This window comes from Electrophorus electricus, chromosome 23 (genome assembly GCF_041902795.1).
Source record: "Electrophorus electricus isolate QZ-2024a chromosome 23, ASM4190279v1, whole genome shotgun sequence".
Taxonomy (NCBI): Eukaryota; Metazoa; Chordata; class Actinopteri; order Gymnotiformes; family Gymnotidae; genus Electrophorus; species Electrophorus electricus.
Genome location: NC_137519.1, coordinates 984,461 through 1,008,329, shown reverse-complemented (window position 1 = coordinate 1,008,329; position 23,869 = coordinate 984,461). Strand labels below are relative to the sequence as shown.

Below are 23,869 nucleotides of genomic sequence, written 5' to 3'. Positions count from 1 at the left end.
ACACAGACGGTTGCGTTTGTAGGGGTTGAGGGGTAACACTGCAGAATTGAAAAAGATACACCAGCCAAAAGCAGCAGTACTGTCGTGAGTTGCGGTTGGTTCATGTTTAATTGCTCCCATGTCTTCTTTCCTCTAGTTTCCCAGCCAACACAAGTTGTTCTAAGCTATATAATAAAGGTGTCCCTTCCTCTTTCCACAAAATGTACTGAATTCACTGCTTCTCAGGCTTTCAAAATGCATCATAAATTTTCTTAAAAAGATCCATCTTTAGACCTATTGTACATGATGACTCCCGTATTCTTATCTTTCATACTCTTATAATGAGCTTTGTCAAGCCACTGCACAGTTTGTTCACAAACTTTATACTGTAGTTTAATCCTATTTTTACAATTAGGAACAATGTTGCATCAAGAAATAATGTAAATAAATAAATAAATCTCCAAGGTAAACATGAAATAGTCAAAGTTTATTTGTACTTTAGAGAGAGAGAGAGAGAGAGATCTTTAATTCTTGTGAAAACACAAGTATATCAATCATCATTACTCATCATCAGCCCCATCTGATTTTTCAATAATCTTCCTCATCCAGCGACGCATGCGGAACAGGTGAGTGTAGAATCCATATTTGCCGTCCCGATCGCAGCCCTCGCCCCAAGACACAATACCGAGCTGATACCAGCGCTGATCAAGAGGGCTCTGCAGAGGGTAAGAGGTTACAGCTCAGAATACATATATACAGACCTGAATGAAACAGTGAATAAAAGCAAAAACAATAAGCCTGCCTTCATTACAAAAGGTCCCCCGCTGTCTCCTTCACAGGCGTCGCCTCTTTGCGTATCATCTGGGCTGTAACCTAAGAGAATCACACACGATTACCTTTCTTTCTCTGCAGAAAATAAACTCTCTGGGAGTTTGGGAGTGGTTTCTAGTTTGGGATCCTACCAACAGTCAGGTGTAGCAGTGGAGCAGTGAGCAGCAGTGCTCATATCTAAAGAGTGAGCACTGCACTATCCTACTGTCCTAAGGAGTGAGCACTGCACTGTCCTATTGTCCTAAGGAGTGAGCACTTCACTGTCCTATTGTCCTAAGGAGTGAGCACTTCACTGTCCTACTGTCCTAAGGAGTGAGCACTTCACTGCCCTATTGTCCTAAGGAGTGAGCACTACACTGTCCTACTGTCCTAAGGCGTGAACACTACATTATCCTACTGTCCCCTCACCTGCACAGAACATGTTGTCAGTGATACGGATGGATGTGGATTTGCGACACTCTTCCTGCTTGACGATGGGCAGGTGGATCTGCTGCAGTACTGATGGCAGGTTCTGAGGATTCGACGTCCATGACTCCTTCAGGAGGCCCCAGCCGGTCACACGACCTTTGAACCCTTCAGTCATCAAGCTACACAGAGTAAGGGAGGCTCTTACTTTCTGCATGTTATGTATTAGTTATACATATGGTAAACAATAAATGGATTTCAATACATAACTCTGAATAGTCTAAACTTTTGAAGATCGTTTGAGTATGAAAGGAATAGTATAATAGGCTATATTAAGATTGTAACATTACAAAAGCTCCATTTATTAGAACTTAGAACAGCGTCACGCTAAGCTATTGTAATAGCCTAGCTTACGTATTTGCAATACTCTTGGTCGGCATGCAGATGGGATGGATCTCATCAGTGAAGCTGATGGGTTTTTTCATGTGGAGCAGAGCAATGTCCCTATTCAGATTTTCTTTCCAGTTGTACTTCGGATGAACAATGATCTCATCAATTGCCACAATCTTCTCAGTGCCCTTTTCATACCTGCCACAGAGAGAACAATCAAGGGCTTGTACACACATTGAGCCCACCATCACAACCAATCAAGGGCTGTACCCACAATCTGACCCCACCATCCCACCTAATCAGGTATTATTACAAAAAAAGACCTCTAAGACATTCCATGTTAGTATAGCACCTTTACTTTTAAACTCATTTAACTCAATATTTTAACTTGCTGCCAATGTTGTTGACAAATGCTGGTGCCTTGTATGGTTGGTAAGCACTTTGTGTTATATGACACTCACTTGGCACGATAGTGTTTTCCAAGACGCACAAGGATGTCGTCGATGGTGAAATTTTTGTTCCATGGTGGGTACAGGATGCAGTGAGCAGCAGTGAGGATCCACTCATCACTGATCAAACTGGCCCCACACAACAGCTCCTGAGGACTACGCTTGTATAGCATCACCTGCCTGCAACAGCCGAGTATGAACATCAATAACACAAACACTACATGTTTGCAAATCAGATGTGGGACTGAGTGTCATGACTGTGAACAAGGTTTATGAGGTGCAGTAAAGTGCTGTAATTACCATGGTGCACTTCCTACTTCAGCAGAGACCCCTCCTACAATTCTCTTTGAATATGACTCAGTTAGATCTTGCTCTGTTGAATCAGTTTTGTGTATTTTCTCGAACAGGGGACGTACTCCACATTCTGACAGCCAAAAAAAGCATTAAAACGTTAGATTTTTTTTTTTAAGTTGAATGCATTACCAGACTTTTAACGGTGTGGTACAGCATTGAGTATAGGTTCGCTATTCTGTAGTTATGTACTGTATAAATGCATGGAATATGTTCAGATCATACAGTACAGTTATGTTATTTGTTTTAACTAAATTTGTATTTTCACTGTAATTTTAGTCTCTACAGAGGGTTATTCAATGACTGAGGCTGCCTCAATACCAGAATTATCCTTTAAAGTAAAGAGAAACAGTCTTTAAAGTAAAGATTGTATAATATATGTATTATACAACATGGGTATTATAGACTATAGGTATTATAAAATATATGCATTATAGAATATAGTTATTATAGAACATAGGTATTATAGAATATATACATACATACATTTAGTATCCTTTGGCTCTGAGTTTACTATCTTTTGCATTAGATTCTGTTAAATTCGAGGCTTCTTGTCTCAACCTAGTTGCTTGTTTGCTCACTTCTAGGTATCAGCATTGATTCCTATATTGATTCCAGGCCATACAGCCTGGCCGTACAACCTGGAATACATTAATTCCAGCATTGATTCCAGGCCATACAGCCTCAGTCATTGCGTAACCCTCTGGAGAGACTAACATTACAGCCCCAGTCATTGCATAACCCTCAGGAAAGAATAACATTACTTTGTCGGTCATTGAATAACCCTCTGGAGAGACTAACATTACAGTGAAAATGCACATTTAGTTAAAACAAGTAACATAACTGTACAGTATGATCTGAACATATTCCATGTATTTACACAGTACAGCATTCTAGTTCATTGATAAGAGTGTCTGCCAAATGCAGTAAATGTAAATGTATAGGTATTATAAAACATAGGTATTATAGAATATAAGTATTATAGAATAGCTGTATTATAGACTAGAGATAATATATAACATGGGTATTATAGAAAATAGGTAATATACAACATAGGTATTATAGAATAACTGTATTATAGAGATATTATAGAACATGGGTATTATAGAAAATAGGTATTATAGAATATAGGTATTATAGAACATAAGTATTAAGAATATATGTATTAAAGAACATAGATATAGAATATAGGTATTATAGAATATATGTATTAGAGAATAGGTATTATAGAACATAGGTATTAGAGGACAAATGTATTATAGAATATAGGTGTTAAAGAACATAGGTATTAATAGAATATAGTTATTACAGAACATAGGTATTAATAGAACGGATATATTAAAGAACATAGGTATTATAGAATAGGTGTATTAAAGAACAGGTATTAATAAACAGGTATTAATGGAATATAGGTATTACAGAACATAGCTATTATAGAATAAATGTATTAAACACAGATATTACAGAACATAGGTATTAATAGAATATATGTATTATAGAATATAGGTATTATAAAAATTCTATACATAGACATTCTATATAATACATATATTTTATACATATATTTTATGTTCTATAATACCTAGGTATTATACCTAGGTAGAACATAGGTAATATAGAACATATGTAATATAAAACATAGGTATTATAGAATATAGGTATTAAATAATATATGCATTAGTAGAACATAGGTATTAATAGAATACAGATATTATAGAATATACGGATTACATTTACCTGACACTTTTATCCAAAGCAACTTACAGTTATGACTGATTACAACTGAGGGTTAAGGGCTTTGCTCAAGGACCCAACAGTAGCACCTTGGCAGTATTAGGGACTGAACCCACAATCTTCCAATTACAAGTCAAGTGCCTTAACCACTGAGCTACCACTGTATTATAGAATTACCTTACCTAAGCTACCACTGTGTTATAGATTATAGGTATTATAAAACAGGCATGATAGAACATAGGTATTGTAGTATATACATATTCTAGAATATAGATATTCTAGAATATAGTTATTATAGAACATAGGTATTATAGAATATATGTATTATAGAACATATAGAATATGTGTGTATAGGTTGGCACCAGGCCAAGGCCTCCTCCGGCCACCAGAGGGAGGCCTCATGTCAACCACACTACTAATCAGGCTTGATGCCCAACAGCAGGGCTAGACCTTATATAAGCCCAGTGACCCAGTCATTCAGTGCTGGGTCTTTGCTAAAGTTTCAAGCCAAGTTCCTAGCCGGTAACTTCAGGTATTGAGGTCTGTGAGCCCTCATGGTACACCTCATTTCTACCCTGCAAGGGTGTCTGTGTTTTTACACATCCCCTCCCCTCTCCAGTTTTCCCCTCTCGAGTCTGTCTCTCTCCTAAGGCTTCCCTTAGCCATTAAAGTTCCTCCTCATTTTCTGGTTTGGTTTGGGAAGTTTTCATTTGGTTTTCCCCAGTGCACTGGGGTTGCCGTTCTTCTGTGGCATCCTCCGTTCTCCCTTTTTTCACGCTCGGTGTGGTGGTTAGTTTTTCCTCTTATTTTACCTGATCCAAGATCTAACTGTTCTGCACATGGGCCCACCATCATTAGAGTGTGGTTGCTCACCCAGTAGGCTCTCCGTGTCATTACCTGGGTTCAAGCCCACCTTACAATATGTACTACAGTATATAAGTATTATACAAATATGTATTATAGAATATAGGTATTATACAACAGGCATGATAGAACATAGGTATTGTAGTATATATGTATTATAGAACATGGGTATTATAGAATGTATGTATTATAGAACATGGGTATTAGAATGTATGTATTATAGAACATGGGTATTATAGAATATATGCATACATAAATTTAGTGTCCTTTGTTTGTTTTTTTCTCTTAGATTATCCTCTGATTAGTTAAGGTAATGTATTATACAATATAGGTATTATACAAAAGATGCATTATAGAATATAGGTTTTATAGAATATATGTATTTTAGAGTATAGGGATTATCAAATATAGGTATTATGGAACATGGGTATTATAGAACATGGGTATTAATAGAATATATGTATTATAGAACATAGGCATTATGAAATATAGCTATTATAAAATATAGGTATTCCTTGCGTTTATCACTCAAATCAGCCAGCAATTTTCATGCAGGACAATGCCCCCTGTCACACAGCAAAATGGGTAAAGCAGTTCCTTGAAACTGAAAACATTGAAACAAAGAAATGGCCAGCTCAGAATCCTGATCTAAACCCAATAGAAAACCTCTGGAAAATCCTTGGTGACAAAGTTATGGCCAAGAAACCCACAACAGTCACCACCGAACTGTGGAAGAGACTGTAAGAAGAGTGGACCAAAATCACACCAGAGCAGTGTGAGAGACTAGTGATGTCCTGTGGTTGCAGATGTGCTGAAGTCATTCAAAGCAACAGCCTGTACACTTCCTACTGATTGGTGACTGTTGTAACCTTCAGAAAATTTAGTTGTAATCTGTCTCTGTGCTACAGTCATTGTTCTCTAATTTTGATCATTGTGTTTTTTGCAAAATAAAGGTTTTATGTTGAAATACCTTGGTTATTTTGTAAAACACTGTTCTAGTGGCATGGTTTACCCCCAACAAAAAATCCTTCAAATGTTGACCAATGAAGATTACATTATTTCTGGAAAAATCAAGGGTTCATAAATTGTTCTCTAATTTTGATCTCCAGTGTACATACATACATATATACATACATGAGAGAGAGTAAATTGTAATTAATGTGCTTGCTTCATGCTTGCATTACTTGTTTAAAAATATCAACATATGTAGGTGGACATGTCTTACCCAGTTCTCCATGGCCGAAGCTGCGTGGGCTAAAGAAAGTCGTCCTTTTTCCCAGATCTGCTCTTTGGTGTATCTCACCTGTCTCCTCCACTTTCCCGTCCAGCGGATCATCTTATAGACAGAGGGGACACATTTCAGAGGGCCACTAATTTAAGTTTTCTAATGTTCATTAGGCATCTGCAGTCATTTTAGGGCAACATAATCCTTCATAAATGACAGAAGGACATGCATGGCATGGTTGCACTCACCACACAGCTCAAGGTTACAGTAGTCCATGGTTATGTTTCCAGCCTTGTTCTTCACATAGCACCACGGACCCTCTAGATCACCATCTGGGTTCCTGCAGTGGTTCTTCACCAGTGACACTTCAGGTATAAACTCCTTCCCCACACTCAGGGCCTTTACTTTGGACAGGCTCCACTCTAGGCAGGTGTAGCCAAGCAGACTCACAGACAGATTTCCAGTATACGTCTCCCCTTGGTCAGTCAGGCAGTCGGTCTTAGTGTAGTGCTCAGCTATAGTCTGTGCCGGCGGAGTAGGGAGAGGTCCTAAGACCTGACCTGTGTGGACAGGAAAACACAGCTGTTCAAATATATCTGCACCTCTAGTTGCATTAAAGAAAGTTAAGGCATTAAAAAAGATTTTTAAAAAACATTAGCACTACTACTGCTATTATAGAATAACGTTAGTAATCTAATCACTTGTCTCTCTCTTTGGTAGTGCAGTTTTGATGAATAAACTTTAGAAATTACTGTTTCTCTGATTTCACAAGAACAAACTCTAAATATCTCAGCCTATTCAGCCTACAGGAGTTTAGCACTTACATTGCAGTTCAATGAGACTTTTAGGACCTGAATATAGAATTCTTTAGTGCTTTACGACCTGACTAGTATTTAGTGTTTTAAGGGAAATACCGCATTTTGCCACCCAGCACTTCTCTCTCCTGACTGTGGGGTCCCGGGTGAAACACCAAGGCCCATTGGGACTCTTATCTGGGTTCCTGCAGAAATTCTTCGGCAATTTCAGCACTGTAGTATTGAACTCACTGGAAACAAATAACAGAATTAATTAAATTAAAGACAAAAAAAGTACCACGACTAAAGAAGCGCAGAGGAAGTTGTACATACGTGATTTTGTGAGGGAAGTTGCTTTTCCAGTACTGACATTGCTTTCCAGAAATAGTAATGCTAACATTACCAGAATAGTCTTCACCAATGCCATGGTAGCACAGATCTGTCAAGCACAAAAAGGCCAAGCTGTAACATAAAAACATTGCTTTTCCATCTTAAATGATCTAAATTATTTAACTTGAGAGGGGTGTTATAATTTTTCAGTCTTTATCAATACATTTTCACATTTGACAGATGCTTTCATGTGGAGTGGCACATTTATTTATCAGTCTGACAGTGTTTGCACCCTGTAACTCAATACCTATGGTGTTGGTGTAATTAACACCAACCTGATCTACCAGGTAAGCTACAGGAACCGGTTTATTTCACATTTCAAATACATTTTAAGTTGTATTCTGCAACTTGCCAAGGATCTGACTAAAAGTGAACTGGCTGCTCAGAAACTAAGTCATAACAGTAATTTCTTCTTTTTTTTTTTTTTACAACCAATATTCATGTCTGTCTCTGAATCAGTGTTATTCACCATACATCAGAAACACCTATAGAATTCTCTGAACATTAAAATAGCCTATATGAACCTTACCTTTTCTTTCTACACAAGTTCTAACTTTGCCCACACTGTCCAGAGTCCTCTTTAATGTGTTGCCTTCACAACCTGTGTGGGAGAATGTGATATATCATACATCATACATCCTATGAGAGAACAATCAGGAAAAGAATGCTCAGCTTAGTCCCAGTTTGCTGGACTGTTTAAAACCACGTCTCCACCGAGACAGATTAAGCCCACGTCTCCACTGAGACAGATTAAGCCCACGTCTTCAGTGAGACAGATTAAGCCCACGTCTTCACTGAGACAAATTAAGACCACGTCTTCACTGAGACAAATTAAGACCACGTCTTCACTGAGACAGATTAAGACCATGTCTTCATTGAGACAGATTAAGCCCACATCTCCACTGAGACAGATTAAACCCACGTCTCCACTGAGACAGATTAAGACCACGTCTCCACTGAGACAGATTAAGACCACGTATTCACTGAGACAGATTAAGACCACGTATTCACTGAGACAGATTTTAAATGGAGATGCTACAGTGATAGTGCTGCTGGGTCCAAGGCTTGAGTTGTGTCCTGGACACCGAGCATGCAGAATTAGCTGGACAGTATCCTGGTTCTTTTATAAAGGTGTTTTGGCCATGTTGACTTTTAAAGCAGAAGAGACGTATTCAGCAGTCAGTTTCCTTTGGACTATCACTATAGGTCTTACAAAGCTTATGTTCCATTTGATCATTTTTTCCACTGCTGACCAGTGACTGCAGTCTCACACCATGTATTGGGCAGTGGTAGCTCAGTGGTTAAGGCACTTGACTTGTAATTGGAAGGTTGCTGATTTAAGCCCTAAGACTGCCAAGTTGCCACTGTTGGACCCCTGAGCAAGGCCCTTAACCCTCAATTGCGCAAGTTGTACTGAGTCATAATTGTAAGTCTTTGGATAAAAGCATCAGCTAAATACCGTAAATGTGTATTTCACACAGATTACATCCTGAATGGTTATGCTGCTGTTAGTATAAATAAAAATGACTTCTGACTTGATATCCTAACCTAAATGTCTTGTACACATGTACAGACACGATATATGTGCTATATATGTAAAAATCATGACTAAAAATTAGTATGGGCTTGTTATCATTCTGAAAATTAAATGATAGCTAGTTTTCTCTCATTTTTGTTCATCATTAGTAATCTTAGCATTTAATGATGTATTCATTAAAATTGTTGGCAGTTTTTAAGAACCCAAATTAGCATGTCTTCAGACTTAACTGGCATTGACTAATGTTAATGAAACGTTGAGCAGGGATGAACCATTTTGAAGTAGAAGGACCCAGGCACTGAAACTGGCTGTCTGACTTTGTCAGACTTTGATGTGGTGATTACTCAGGAAAGTCTGGGGGTGATTTGCACTTTGGCTCCCCGTTCAATATCACATATTTACATAAAATAAGGTCAACGCTGACTTGGCAGTCTTAATTCAAACCCTAGTGCACTTAACTTTTTTGAGCCTTACCTAAGTATTTCTCCCAAAATTGATTCTAAAAGAAAGAGAAACAAATTGCCATAAAACACAAAATAACCCAAAGTTATGATGATGAAATGATAAAGTCCACTTTCCTTTTAAGAGAGACGCATTCACAAATCCAACTCTACTGGAACTATCCTTTACTAAAGCTATGGCAGTGTTCATAGAAAACGGTTACATAGTAAACAGTAAACAGTTACATAGTGTCCTATGCTTTAGGTATTCAGGTGTAAGATCTTCTCTGTGGTAGTGTTGCTGTCCCCACCGTTGCATCGGTCTTCTCAAACACCTCGCGAGCCTCCTCATGACTGCAGATCTCCTCCATACATTCCCTCTCTAGATTTCCCTGCTTCATTTCTTCAAAGTGCCAGTTCGCTCTCCTTGCTCGGATAACCTGAGCAGCCCGCGGACCGTCGATAAAAACTGAGCAAAAAAAACAGCAACTGTCTCCCATCCCTTATCGATAGACTACATCAGACATTGTGGATTAATTTAAAAATGAATGACACAAGCAACCATTTGATGTTGAATGTAACCAGAAAAGGTAGCTTACCATCATAGCAGAGTGTCAACTGAAGGGCTTGGCTGAGGAGAAGAGTTATGAGGAAAGACACTGGTGCGGCTCCCATTCTATAAAGTGACTACAACTGAAAAGACCTAGAACACACAGGCTGCTAGCAAACCTCCAAAACCTACTACTGCAGCTCCTGAGTTAATATTGAACTACTGGAGTTCAAACAGAGCACAGATTGTGCCTGATCCAACCTTGCATAGTCCTCATAATGCATATCAGTCCGGACAGTGATTCACCCGTGTTCTTCCAAAACAGGCTTAGGACATTCCAGAACATTCTTCATAGACTCTTATTATGATATGCTGGTGGATGTGAATTACTTGTTTAGTCATCACTTTTTTGTCATATCTTGTAAAGCAATAGAGGGCGTGTTGTAACTTTTTAATGTTGAAATGAAATTGAAAATATCAGATTGTAGATCCCTGGGAGCTTACTTGGAAGAGTAGGGAATGAGGGAAAAGTTTCTGCATACTCTCAGAACTGAAAATAGCTAAAATATCTGGGAGTTAAAAATATAATACTTTGTATGCAAAGACTTAAAAGAATAACAGGGTTAGTTATTATTAGTTATTCATAGGTTATTGTTTTATTAGTAGACAGGGTAATAGTTAAATCTAAGACAGAGAGCAAAGGAGTGACACTATATATATATATATATATATATATATATATATATATATATATATATATATATATATATATATATATATTCAAAATTGTAGTAAAGTACAAAGTACATATTCCAGAGAAACAGAACATTGTGGACAGAGGTCCTTCATCAGCTGTACACTGTAGTTACTCACCTAGAATCTTTTTTGGATTTATATAAATTCCCCACTCACTTTCCTGTGGTTTCCTTCTTCAAGCTTGTGCCCTCTACCAGAGGCCTGGGATCTTGAGAGTCCTGCGTAATATCTTATTAATAAGATATTATTAGTAATATATTTTCCAAGGACTACACTCTTCTGGACTGAGATCTCAGATATTGTTCTTGGGATCTGCTGAAGCAATTCTAAGGGTTACAACCCCTAGTGCACTGATGACTACAGGAACCATGGTTGCCTTCACCTTCCACATCTTTTCTAGCTCTTCCTCCAGCCCTTGGTATTTCTCAAGCTTCTCGTGTTCCTTGTTCCTGACATTATTACTTGGGTTTGCTACATCTACCTCTATGGCCCTCTTCTGCTGTTTATCCACCATTACCACCTTGTCTGTCAGTATCTGGAAGTCCCAAAGGAGCTTAGCATGGTTATTTTTCACCACCTTTAGAGGTATATCAGACTTAAACCTTGGAACTTCCAGCCCATAATCAGCACGGATGTTTAACCCTGATTTAACCTGTGGTCTCAGGATAGAATCAAGGTTACACTACCACAGGCCAGAATCAGGGTCACACGACCACAGGCCAGAATCAGAGTTAAACGACCACAGGGTTCTTCAGCATGCAGGAGGGAGTGGAGCACGGGACAATATTAGGAATGAAGAAAAATTGTGTGTATTGGTTCCAAAACACAAATCAGTACTGGGAAGCCTGGGAGGAGAAATTCCACTATGATAAAAGACTGATTATCATGAAACAAAAAAAGAACCACTGTAATTGATGGTGTGACACAGCGTGGCATTTACTCTTGTATGAAGGCCTCTATCTAGAAAAGTGAGGAAAGCAAAATAAATGTCCAGCCTCTCTTAGTAAATCATGTGACTTTTTCTAAAATTAGAGTGGACCTTTAAATAGTACATGCTGCTGTTTCTGAATAAGTCGGACTTGTATAGCGCCTTTCATAATGCCACAAGGTCACTTTACAAACACAGTGAGTGGAAGTACTGGGAGAAAAGATTTTTAAAGGTAGAAAAAAGGGGAACAGGCCCGAACAGGTGTAGGGAGGGAGTTCCAGAGAGAAGGCGTAGCAACACTAAATGACCTGCCACCTTTGGTGGACAGTCTAAACCTGGGGACAGTGAGGAGACCTGAATCAGAGGACCTTAATGTTCGAGATGGTAAGTACAGATGGAGTAAGTTAGTATGAGACCATGAAGTGATTTAAAAGTTAGGATAAAAAGAAACCCACACAAAAATAGCGAATGGCTGTTATTAGACAAAGTACTTAACCTCATCAGGAACTGAGGTCGGCTCTTTCTGTCTGTTTTTGGTGAAGTAACGTTGAATATCATATTGTGATAATGACTAACAAAACTACGTCTTCTAGTTATGTTTTGAATAATAAATCACACAACATGGATGCAGATTTGCTTAAAGGATTTACAGATTAGATCATTTCCCAGCAGTTCTGTTTTGTACAAGAGCCTGAACAGATCTGGTACAAACAGTGATGACACACAGGTCAAAATGGAGGTGAATCAATATTTACCACTGCATTTAACTCTGCTATGACAAAAAAAGCCTACAGCTTACAAAAAGTCTATTACATTTTTAATAGCAATAATAAACATTTTCTTTTAATAATAAGCATTTTCTTTTAATTATTATTGCTAATTTTCATTTCTTACTTAAGCAGTTATACTGTATTATGTTCCAAATCTTGATAAGCATATAAACATATTCAGTCCTGCATACCTGACTCTATTTCAATGGTCTGTGCCACCGAATGTAGTCCATCCTGACTCTGTAGTATGACCACTCTGCTGTTCACAACCTCCTCTTCTACTACAATGCATTCAGCATTCTCAGCCTGTTCCTGCACTGCCAGACCTTTTTCATTAGCAATGTGGTCCTGGAAAATTATACATTTATCATTACCATCCTGTTCTTGAACCACAATGCACTTAGCAGTGCCATCTGACACAATGATCTCTATAACATCTTCGCTGAGCTCGACCCGTTCTGTAATTTCTTCAGCCTCTTCCATAACGTCGGTGGGGACTACTGCCAAGGAGCATGCTGTGACATCCTCGGAGTGAGGCACCATGCTGATATCCTCCATGGCCTGAACATAAACCACAGCTCGCTCCTCCTCATCTTCGCCATGGTCATCCTTCCACCTCGCACTCTCTCTCTGCATCTCCTTCCTGGGCCGGCCTCTGGCCGGTGGCGGGTGTCCACTCTGCGTGCGTACCGCGTGCGACTGCAGATGTCGCTGGAGGCTCTGCATCAGCGTGTACCTGGCGCCACATGTCTCACACCTGTGTGGCTTCTCATCCAGGTGAGACTTCATGTGGCGGCGTAGCTTGGTTGCCATGGTGTACCCTTTGCCACAGCGCTCGCACTTGTAGGGCCTGTCTCCCGTGTGGAGGCGCTCATGTGCTCGCAGTGTGTGGGGGTCCCGCAGGGCCTTGCCGCACACGGGGCACAGGTACGCCTCACCCGTGTGTGCGATCAGGTGGCGGCGAAGGTCAGGCGCCTGCGCAAAGCACCGGCCGCAGTGCTCGCACACATGTGGCCGTTCGCCTGTGTGCAGACGCAGGTGGCCCTGCAGGTTGCCGCGCTGACGAAAGCGCCGGCCACAGTGCTCGCACGCGTACGGCCGCTCACCCGTGTGCAGCCGCAAGTGGTTCCTCAGCGACCCTGCGCTGGCCAGCTCCCTGCCACATTCAGGGCATTTGATCCTGGTCGGCTCTGCACCCTGGGCCTCGTGGGACTCCCTGTGGACACGCAACGAGGGTCGGCGGGCAAACGCTTTGCCACACACATCACAGACAAAGGGCTTCTCGCCCGTGTGGAGCACCATGTGCTCCTTAAGGTCCCGCTTGAGGCCATAGCTCTTGTCGCACTGTGGGCACTTGAAGGGCCGCTGTCCCCGATGCATGAGCGCGTGGGCACGGTAGCTCTCCTGCGAGCTGTAGCGCTTGCCACATTCCATGCAGGCGTACGGCTTCAGCTCCAAGTGCGTGAAGTTGTGCTTCTTCAGGTGGCACAGCTGGAAGAAGCTTTTGCCACACTTGTCACACTTGTATTTCCGCTCTCGCAGGCTGAACTGAAAGGAGTCGAGAGAATCCTTTCCTCCTCTCTGCTCCTCACGGGGCAGTTCCTTTGGCTTATTATCTGATGTAGTGTCCTTGCTGTGCAGTGAGCTCTCTTTATTCTCTTGGCTGGTCTCTGTTCTCACAGACTTTTGCATAAGACATGCTGCAGTACTAATTCTTGGCTCTTGCGGTCGCCGATGGATGTGGCTGCGTAGTGAGTGTACCTTGCGAGGTTTGGCTGCCAAGCGAGAGCTTGCTCGCTTGCTCACTGCTCCTCTGAGCTCTTCACACAAGTTTGGGAGCTCTTGCACTAAGTCTCCACTGACATTAGCCATCTCTTGAGTACTTGACACTTCCACAGCCTCCTGAGCTTGCTCTTCACAGCCCCCATACAAACCCCTCTGCTCAAGGTCGCCAGTCTTCTGGGTTTGAGAACTGTCTGCAGGACTCTTCTCCACCCTGTGAGGTCTGCTTGCTTCCTGACCTCCTAGGTTGTTAACCGGGAATTTATCCTTCAGGTGTTTTGCTATGAGATACAAATACCACACATTAAATATAAACTGTTAACGATGCACAAGAATACAGATACAAAAATGCACATGGCTATAACATTCTTAGCCATGGAAACACTGTACACTGCACATTGCTGTGTTTTCCTTACTATACCATAACAGGTCAGAGTAAGTAAACAAAAACAACACAACAAACAAAAAAACACACACAAAATCTGGGGACCCCAGTAAATGGAGGATTACTAGAGTATAATTTTGTTTTAAAAAACTTTCCATTGTCATTAACAATGAATAATACAATAGGAAAGATATCTAAACGTGTCCAGGCATCCAGAGCATAATCTGGTCACAGAATTAAACACTGCACTTCACAGGCCATTTCCACAAGTCTTTTTATGCCATGGGGTCAGCGGCTTTCTTTAATATTTTCAGTGCTGAGGGAAGGGTAGGCAGAGGATGATGACATGCCAGGCAGCACCTGGCTCCTGGCACTCCTAATGCAGAGCATGAGCAGTGAAAATGAGCCTACCTGACTCTCCAGAACCCTGTTCAGTCTGGTCAGGCTGAATAGAGTCCTTGTCTTTTACTTTGAATGGTGTGTCCAGTTTGAGGGGTTTTCCAGAATCAGTCACATCTATCTGGTCAAGCTCCACAGGTACAGGAAGAATGTCCCACTGTTCTTCCAAGACCAGGAGCTCTGTTCCTGGACTGATGTCCCTACAGGTCCTGAGACACAGCTTTCCATCCACCTCATGCACAGTAACATTCCTCTCAACTTCACACGGAGCAGTGCAGGCAAACCTGGAGAGACCGAGAAGAGACAAAGAGACAGACAGAAACAGAGCACTTAAACACCCGGATGGGCATGTCTTCATACATTTAGTGACTTAGTGGTTGTTATCTTGTAGTGTAACTCCAGTTCAAAGGCTTCTGTTGTTATAGAACTGAATTGGCTGTTACTATGTTATCATTTCTTTATTATCTACTAACCTTTATCCAGGGCACCAAAATAGGGAACTATATCATATCCCTTATCAGATATCATACCTCATCCAGTACTTTTTGACTGATGTTTCTTTGGCTGTTTTTTGGCATGTTTCCATTCCCTGAATCATAAGAAAGTATGTTTAAGAAACCAGGTGTTATGCTGTTATATCCTAAAAATGTTTGGTCAGAAAGTAGCAAATGCAATCATGTACTCCACCTCTTCTACTTTCCCATAGCTAGGCACTCTGTCTGAGTCCTCCATGCCCAGAAAGGTGCCATTCTTTAATGTCCGTCCTACGCACCACAACCCTGTCTGCCCATCTTTAGCCAGGGACGGTCCCAGGGTCAACCCACGAGGCAGCAGTCTGAGCACACTATTGAAAGACTCCTTCACATTCTCCAGGGAGCCCTCGTTTCTATTTTGTGTAGCCACTAAATGAAGAAAGAACATTCAGACTTAAAGTTAATAGCAACGCTGAATGAGTAACAAAACAAATTCTAATCCCAAATCTCCACTGTATGATCGTTTAGGAATTATAGACCTCCCCGAGCAAGCGTACACCACTCGCGCATGCGCGCCTGGGATTCTGTGGCTCCCACTAATTTAGTGTGAAGCTTCACTACAGACCGCTTTCGCCTCCATAGCTAGAATTTATCAAAACAGGTGAGCCGAGATACGTTTGTTTTGTTTTTTTGTCACAGAAGATAAATCAAGTTAGTCAGTCTAACATTATATTGATAAACGCAAAGGTATAACTACCATAAAAGCAGAACAGATTGACGTTAGCAATACTATACCCTTTAGTATCCCACGGTTACTACCAACCATTAATACTCTGGCAATTCAGACAATAGTAAAACATAAATGGCTATGTATTAATCTTTTTCTTTAAATTACGTAAATAATGTAGGAAAATGTGGGTTATAAGGTACACTTGTAACTATAGCTACGATAGTTAACGCGCACTGTCTTCACTATTCGGTCCGTTTTTGCAGAGTAGTTCACATATATAGCGTGATTACAAATTCAACCAACTCAGGGCTGTGGTTCCTTTGCGTATTGGCCACTCGAGTGTTTTCCTTGTCCAGCCAAAACTCCGGGAAAATCATCGTTCTCCAACTAACAAGCCTACAATACGGAAGTCAACAGAAACGGTTGTTACCGTCTAACCCGTCCGTCCAGAAACATTCACTACGTAACCTCCAAGAAACATACACCAGCGATTGCCTCTTACTTGAATTAATGTTGGTTCTGTGACTCAAAATACACTGCCTGGCCAAAAACAAAGTCACATTCTAATATTTCGTTGGACCACCTTCAGCTTTGATTACAGCACGCATTTGCTGTGGCATTGTTTCCACAAGCTTCTGCAATGTCACATCATTTATTTCTGTCCAGAGTTGCATTAATTTTTCACCAAGATCTTGTATTGATGATGGGATATTTAGACCACTGCGTAGTCTTCTCCAGCACATCCCAAAGATTCTCAATTGGGTTGAAGTCTGGACTCTGTGGTGGCCAGTCCATGTGTGAAAATGTCTCATGCTCCCTGAACCACTCTTTCACAATTTGAGCCCGATGAATTCTGCATTGTCATCTTGGAATATGCATTGATGGAATAACCTGGTCATTCAGTATATTCAGGTAGTCAGCTGACCTCATTCTTTGGGCACATAACGTTGCTGAACCTAGACCTGACCAACTGCAGCAATCCCAGATCATAGCACTGCCCCCACAGGCTTGTACGGGAGGCACTAGGCATGATGGGTGCATCGCTTCAGCTGCCTCTCTTCTTACCCTGATGCACCCATCACTCTGAAACAGGGTAAATCTGGACACATCAGACCACATGACCTTCTTCCATTGCTCCAGAGTCCAATCTTTATGCTTCCAGCAAATTGAAGCTGCTTTTGCGGGTTAGCTTCACTGACAAGTGGTTTTCTTAAGGCTACACAGCTGTTTAGTCCCAATCCCTTGAGTTCCCTTCACATTGTGTGTGTGTGGAAATTATCTTTCACTATTAAACATATCCCTGAGTTTTACTGTTGTTTTTCTATGATTTGATTTCACCACATGTTTAAGTGATCGCCAGTCACAATCATTCATGATTTTTTTCCAACCACATTCCTTCCTCAAAGATGATGTTTCCCCACTGTCCTTCCACTTTTTAATAATGCGTTGGACAGTTCTTAACACAATTTGAGAAGTTTCAGCAATCTCCTTAGATGTTTTCTCTGCTTGATGCATGGCAATAATTTGACCCTTCTGAAACAGATGTACATCTTTTCCATGACCACAGGATGTGTCTTTCAACATGGTTGTTTAACAAATGAGAAGCTACTCACTGCATCAGTTATGGTTAAATAACTTGTTACCAGCTGAAACATAATCACCCATGCAGTAATTATCCAATGGGAGGCTCTTACCTATTTGCTTAGTTAAATCCAGGTGGTGACCATTTTTTTTTTGGCCAGGCAGTGTATGTATGAACAAAGTATTTTTAAAAAGACTTTGCAGTTTCTACATGTACTCCATCTTTCCCTTTCCGATGCCCCCTGTATCTAAATTGCGTTCCCTCTTGAATTGGTGTTTCGACTTTGAGCAGCCTAACTACCGATCGTGTCTTAATCACAACACAACTGAGTGAGTCTCTTAGTCCTAATTCTTTTTCCCGATCTGTCTGTTGCTGTTGCTGTTGTATAGCCAGCCATGCCAGCTTTTCGGGTGTGTGAGTTCCCAGGATGCACATCCAGTAACGTTAGTAAAGTGAATGAGAACCTTTTTTTTATGGGCTTGTCACATAAAAGCTGGATAAGGTTTTAGTGGCACATGGCCACAGCGAAATACTGTACAACATGACATGCATTTGTAGCATCCATTTCACTACTGGTTGCAATAAAAACAAACTTGATGGTGATGGTGCTGAACCAACTCTCTCTCACGATTTCAAATGAAGAAAATAGCCTGCAGCCACAATATTCAAGTAGATAAAGTCCAAGGCAAATTTAGGCGCAAATCATACTAGCGATAGCTAGGCTGTAAAATGTGAATGGCTGCTAGCTAGTGGTGTACTGGTAATGGATGAAGTGGCAAGGAAAAACTCTAAAGTCTGAAGACGAAACCTTGAGAGAAACCAAGACTCAAAGAGGGGTCCATACAGTGTAACCTCACACTCACACTGTCCTTCCCTCATATTGGGTTTACAGTGTAACCTGTCCTCACACTCTCCTTCCCTCACCTTGGGTTTACAGTGTAACCTCACACTCTCCTTCCCTCACATTGGGTTTACAGTATAACTAGTCCTCACAGTCTCCTTCCCTCATATTGGGTTTACAGTATAACTAGTCCTCACACTCTCCTTCCCTCACATTGGGTTTACAGTATAACTAGTCCTCACAGTCTCCTTTCCTCACATTGGGTTTACAGTATAACTAGTCCTCACACTCTCCTTCCCTCATATTGGGTTTACAGTATAACTAGGCCTCACACTCTCCTTCCCTCACATTGGGTTTATAGTATAACTAATCCTCTCTATAAGACAAACTTTATGTCTTATAGACCACTCCAAGAGAGGCTGTAACAGCTGTTAAGGCTTAATGAGTTTCCCTGCAAACTGGAGGAATTCCATCCAGAACTGGGAGAAGCCAATCCAGAAATGGAGAAAATTCGCTCTGGAATGACACTTTGATGAATTGTCTGTGCTGCTCCATCCATAGTTCTCACTGGAATATTACGGACTCTCCCAGACAGTGCTTAGATCTGGTAAACAATTTCAGCTGGATTTTGATACATTTTTTGGCAACACTTTAAGAGTTTCAACATATTTTTTATTAAAATGTGCTGAATATTTAATATAAGTTTGTTTGGCATAATTATATATATATATATATATATATATATATATATATATATATATATATATATATATATATATATATATATATATATAACACAGTAATTTTTTTTTTTACACAGTATACAATGGAACTCTAACTTTTACCCAATTTACATAATATATAGTCCAGTGATTTGATTGTGAAGTGAGTGACATGTAAATGGGCTTTGAAGTACATCACTAGAGAGAGAAACAGTTGTCATTATATTTAAAATGACTATAAGGATCCAACACCAAGATATTAGTTACATGGTGTCCTCAGAGTACGTATATGTGCATTAATTCTTGAGTACAACTCTGATTAAAACTCTACACTTAATACAGCACACCTTTTTCTTTAGCTAGAAATGTCTGCATTTAGCAGCTTTTCATAAGACAGCAAGAGGAAAGTAAGACGTGCCTTTTTCTCTCACCCAGAGCAAGAAGAATTTACTGTTCAGATGAACTGGCTTGGATCAAACGAGCTCTACCACCAGGTGGACCTATAGCGACATACACACACTTACTGCAGTGACACTGCCAAGCCCCAAATGATCTTGAATTGCGACAGTAGACGAGCTACAAGTTCAGCACTTAACAAAAACATTTTAATTTGATGGTAATGTGTACCAGACACTCTCATATCAAGATAAAAATTATGTTGTTTGCAACAGTACTTGTGTGTTAGATATTCCTTTCTTTTTTGGTAATTTTAACATGAGAAGCGGTTCCTGTCAGTCTCAGTGCACGTAAGGAGAAGAAAGGATTATAGAAATGACTTCAATCTAATCACACTAATCCCCTCACTTGCCCTTCGTCTCCAAGTGTGACTCACCAGGCTGAGGTCATTCTGCAAAAAATTATGCCATCAGATCACGATGGCATAATACAAGTGACTGTGTCTCTGTATTTGTGTGTGAGAGACTTAAAATCTATCTTGTATTTGGGGGTGCATATTTTGAGCTTGTATTTGCCAGTAACAAGGGTTTATTGTCTATGCTGTGTGATCCTAGACAATAAAAGGGATCTCTAACCTGATGACACGATACCTAACAAAGGCCTTTTCATCTAGAGCACGAGAAAACACTAACTGAAGTAGTGTGACTTTGCTTGTGCAACACCTCACCGTTAACTGAACGCCGGTGTTGTGCAGAATTCAGCACCTCCGCCGCGAGACGCATGCCACTCTCGGGAGCGGCACGACTTTAAAGCGGATGCAATCCCCGTTTAATTTAGTCCTCTCTCGCTCAAATGAGTAAGGCAAAGATCGCACATTTCAGTCAACAGTGATGGAAATCGCCGCGTTACAGAGCAGAACTAAAGGTACGGCTTTCAGTCGAAAGCGGATGTAATCTATGTAAGTTTTATACTGATCAAAACAATTAGCGTACGTTTCACTGAGAGCAGTTTATATACGGCTACGATCATTTTGAGCTAGGTTCAACAGAATGAACGTTACAATGGGATGAATTTTTATGGCAGACCAAATGCTATCAAACGCATTTCCTTAATTCCGGTCCTGTGTCTTCAGGTCTTCATGTCTTCATGTAACCTGGAATGTCTTAGAACTTTAGAACCCCATGGAAAGAAGGATACTGTAACAGACATCACCTCCAGGTTCAGGGTAAACTACGGGTTTATTAATACAATTTAAAAATAATCAAATACAATGAGTGGGGAATATTGTTCGAGTTTAAATTGCGGAAGGCTTCATCGACACTTAACGTAGTCACCAACATGTGCATAAAGCACTTCATCAATACAATTCATAAACCTTTTAAAAAATTCCCACACCCCGCCTTTTCCATAAAACTCTACGTCACAGAAACTACTAGAATCACAAAGCACTCATAGCGGAAACAAAAAATGTGACTGGCCCCCTGCGCACAAAAATAAAAATCAGGTTATCCCACACATCATAAAAGTTAAACACAATCAATTAACACATCAAATTTCCAGAAATTTCGCTTGCCCACTTAAAAATGTTTTTAGTTCCCAATCTCTCTCCTCTCATCCTGGACGCGACATGCTCCTGAATTACATCATAAACAAATACATCAGCATTTAAAAACACTTAGCCCCACGATCAGGTCACATAAAAAAACTCCATACCACATTATCATTTAAACATCTACTTTTTCATATATATTTTTTCTGTTTGTGTAGATAAACACGGTGGGAGTACTGTCCATTGTCTGTCAGGTTGCTGCGTCCAGGATCTGAGTTTGGTGCTCTGCTAAGGCAGTCATGGCTGTGTCAAGTTCCATATTCCAGAGCAGGCTACATGCATCTGATCAGTTAAATGTAAGTAATGAATATTGCATTTATTATACAACAGATTTTATTTAAATTAGTAGGAAATTGTTTGTTTGTTTTAACAAACAACAGAAACATTCAACAGAAATAGCCCTCATAGCAGTGACAGAAATACTCCATGCTGCCAAAGCTGCCAAACTATCATCCATCTTGATTCTCCTGGACCTTTTGGCAGCTTTGGACACAGTAAACCGCAACATCCTCCTCTCTGTTCTTTCCAGTCTCAGTGTGACTGGCTCTGCATAGAAATGGATCAGTCCTATCTGGAGGGACGGTCCTATCAGGTAACATGAAGAGGATCCACATCGACTCTCCACCAGTGTCCCCCAGTGCTCAGTACTGGGCCCTGTTATATTTGTATAGAACTCCAGGACTCCAGATGCAGGCTGTGCAAAGATGCCCCTGAGACAATCCAGCACATAACAGCATATGCAAGATGCTCACAGGCAGATTGTACATGGAACACCATAACCAAGTGGCTGGCATAGTATACAGAAACATCTGTGCTGAGTACAGGCTGGAAGTGCCAAGGTCTAAGTTGGATACATCCCCAAAGGTGGTGGAGAATGACAGTGCTAAGATCCTGTGGGACTTCCAGATACACACAGACAAGATGGTAATGGCTAACCAACTGGACATAGTAGTGGTAGACAAACAGCAGAAGAGGGCCATAATGATAGATGTAGCAAGCCCAAGTGATATGTAACATTTGTATTCATTATTTATATTTGTAATGTTTGAAAATATTTGTCCAAATATTTGGATATTTGTAAGTTTTTCAAAACTCTACAGTGATATAAACACTGTCTAAATGTACAGGATAGATAGATAGATAGATAGATAGATAGATAGATAGATAGATAGATAGATAGATAGATAGATAGATAGATAGATAGATAGATAGATAGATAGATAGATAGATAGATAGATAGATAGATAGATAGATAGATAGATAGATATCCTTGATGTCCACATACATTTCTGTGGCCTTATGTTTATGTCATAATTCATTTTTTTGTGACCTTTTTTCTTATCCTTTATAATGAAACAGGCCGTTTCCGTTATTGCACCTTTAAGACAATAACAGATAATAAGATAATATATGAGCTCTGTTCTGATTGGCTGCCCTGTATTGTGCTTCTTTCACAAAGCACTCTGAGTTGAAACACACCTGTGAAATATAGTGTAAATGGGCATGGCTAAACTGCTGTTGGCTGAAGAGGCAAAGATATGTAAATGAGTCTGTTCTTGTGACATCAAAAACACTGATTTCAAAATGGAGTGTTTTTGCAATTTAGATTCCATATATGAACTGTATGACTGGGGTATTGAACAACGTGCTTTGAAACAATTTTTAACAATATTTACATATTATTATTTATTTCAATAAAGCAAGGAAAGTTCAGTTTTCCATAATAAGGGCCCTTTAAGGAAACACAACACAAATATGTAACACTGTTTATTAAACAGAACTCACACATTTTCAACACTATAAATACCTTCAATAACAACATATACACAGCACTACTATTAACAGTTAATATGAATATTATGGCTATAAGTAATTCCATTAAACATATGTCATACAATTGGAATGGCTAGTTTATGCCTTTTTTTTTTAAATTACATTTGTTACCTTAACATGAATAAATGAACTCACTGCAAGAGTTCAGAGCTTTAGTAAAACCTGCTTGAATTGGGTGATCTGCACTATCACTTATTCTGCCCTATCTGAGCACTGTGTGTGATGGAGGAAGTTAACCAGAATGACTAACTCTAGTTTTTTAATCATGAGCACGACAGATGGGAGAGAAGTGTTATTACTGAGAAAGAGAGAGTGTGTGACAGATGTCACCTAAGACAGAATGTGTTGTGAGAGACGTCACCTGAAACAGAGAGAGTGTGTATGACAGACATCTCTTAGTTATTGTCCAGTGGTTTAAGACTCTGTGGATGTAGCCCTCACAAAGCAAGAGGTGCCAGACTTGAACATGACTCAGAATGACTCAACATATATAATACCACACAAGAGTGCGCAAACTAAGATAAACTCCAGTGCCAAACTCAAGTACAAACTGTTTATCCCATTGCAGTCAAGGAAGAGGGACAACGCAATGTTTTCATAGCTTTAATAGATGCGAAATAACTGTTACCTAAAGGCACAGAATTTGCAGGCAGGACTCCATTCGTTGCTCCATGATAGTTGCAGCTGTCACACTTATTAAACCTACTTAGCACTCATTAATACG

The 23,869-nt window shown here is 40.1% G+C and overlaps 2 protein-coding genes and 1 long non-coding RNA gene across 4 annotated transcripts; 1 reads left to right on the top strand and 2 right to left on the bottom strand.

Moving 5' to 3' along the window:
* Positions 1–445: 445 nt before the first annotated feature.
* Positions 446–10,197, bottom strand: f2 (coagulation factor II (thrombin)). Its single transcript, XM_027033158.3, has 14 exons — positions 9,989–10,197; positions 9,701–9,858; positions 9,424–9,448; positions 7,942–8,013; positions 7,356–7,461; positions 7,143–7,273; positions 6,477–6,788; positions 6,229–6,339; positions 2,355–2,478; positions 2,067–2,234; positions 1,630–1,803; positions 1,219–1,397; positions 782–852; positions 446–695 (listed from the first exon to the last, which is right to left on the bottom strand). Exons 1-14 carry the CDS (start codon positions 10,062–10,064, stop codon positions 540–542), a joined length of 1,863 nt encoding a protein of 620 aa, XP_026888959.2. The 5' UTR covers positions 10,065–10,197; the 3' UTR covers positions 446–539.
* Positions 10,198–10,736: 539 nt separating this feature from the next.
* Positions 10,737–23,240, top strand: LOC145653193 (uncharacterized). Its single transcript, XR_014119546.1, has 4 exons — positions 10,737–12,007; positions 19,743–19,801; positions 21,471–21,608; positions 21,842–23,240. It is a non-coding gene; the product is annotated as an uncharacterized LOC145653193 (long non-coding RNA).
* Positions 12,256–16,602, bottom strand: znf408 (zinc finger protein 408). Of its 2 annotated transcripts, none has more exons than XM_027033161.3 (5): positions 16,466–16,602; positions 15,647–15,861; positions 15,490–15,548; positions 14,972–15,243; positions 12,256–14,456 (listed from the first exon to the last, which is right to left on the bottom strand). In XM_027033161.3, coding segments are annotated over exons 1-5 (2,433 nt in total). In that variant the 5' UTR covers positions 16,467–16,602; the 3' UTR covers positions 12,256–12,570. The 2 variants fall into 2 exon arrangements, with proteins under 2 accessions (XP_026888962.2, XP_026888961.2); XM_027033160.3 differs by lacking the exon at positions 16,466–16,602 and adding an exon at positions 16,228–16,459.
* Positions 23,241–23,869: the final 629 nt, after the last annotated feature.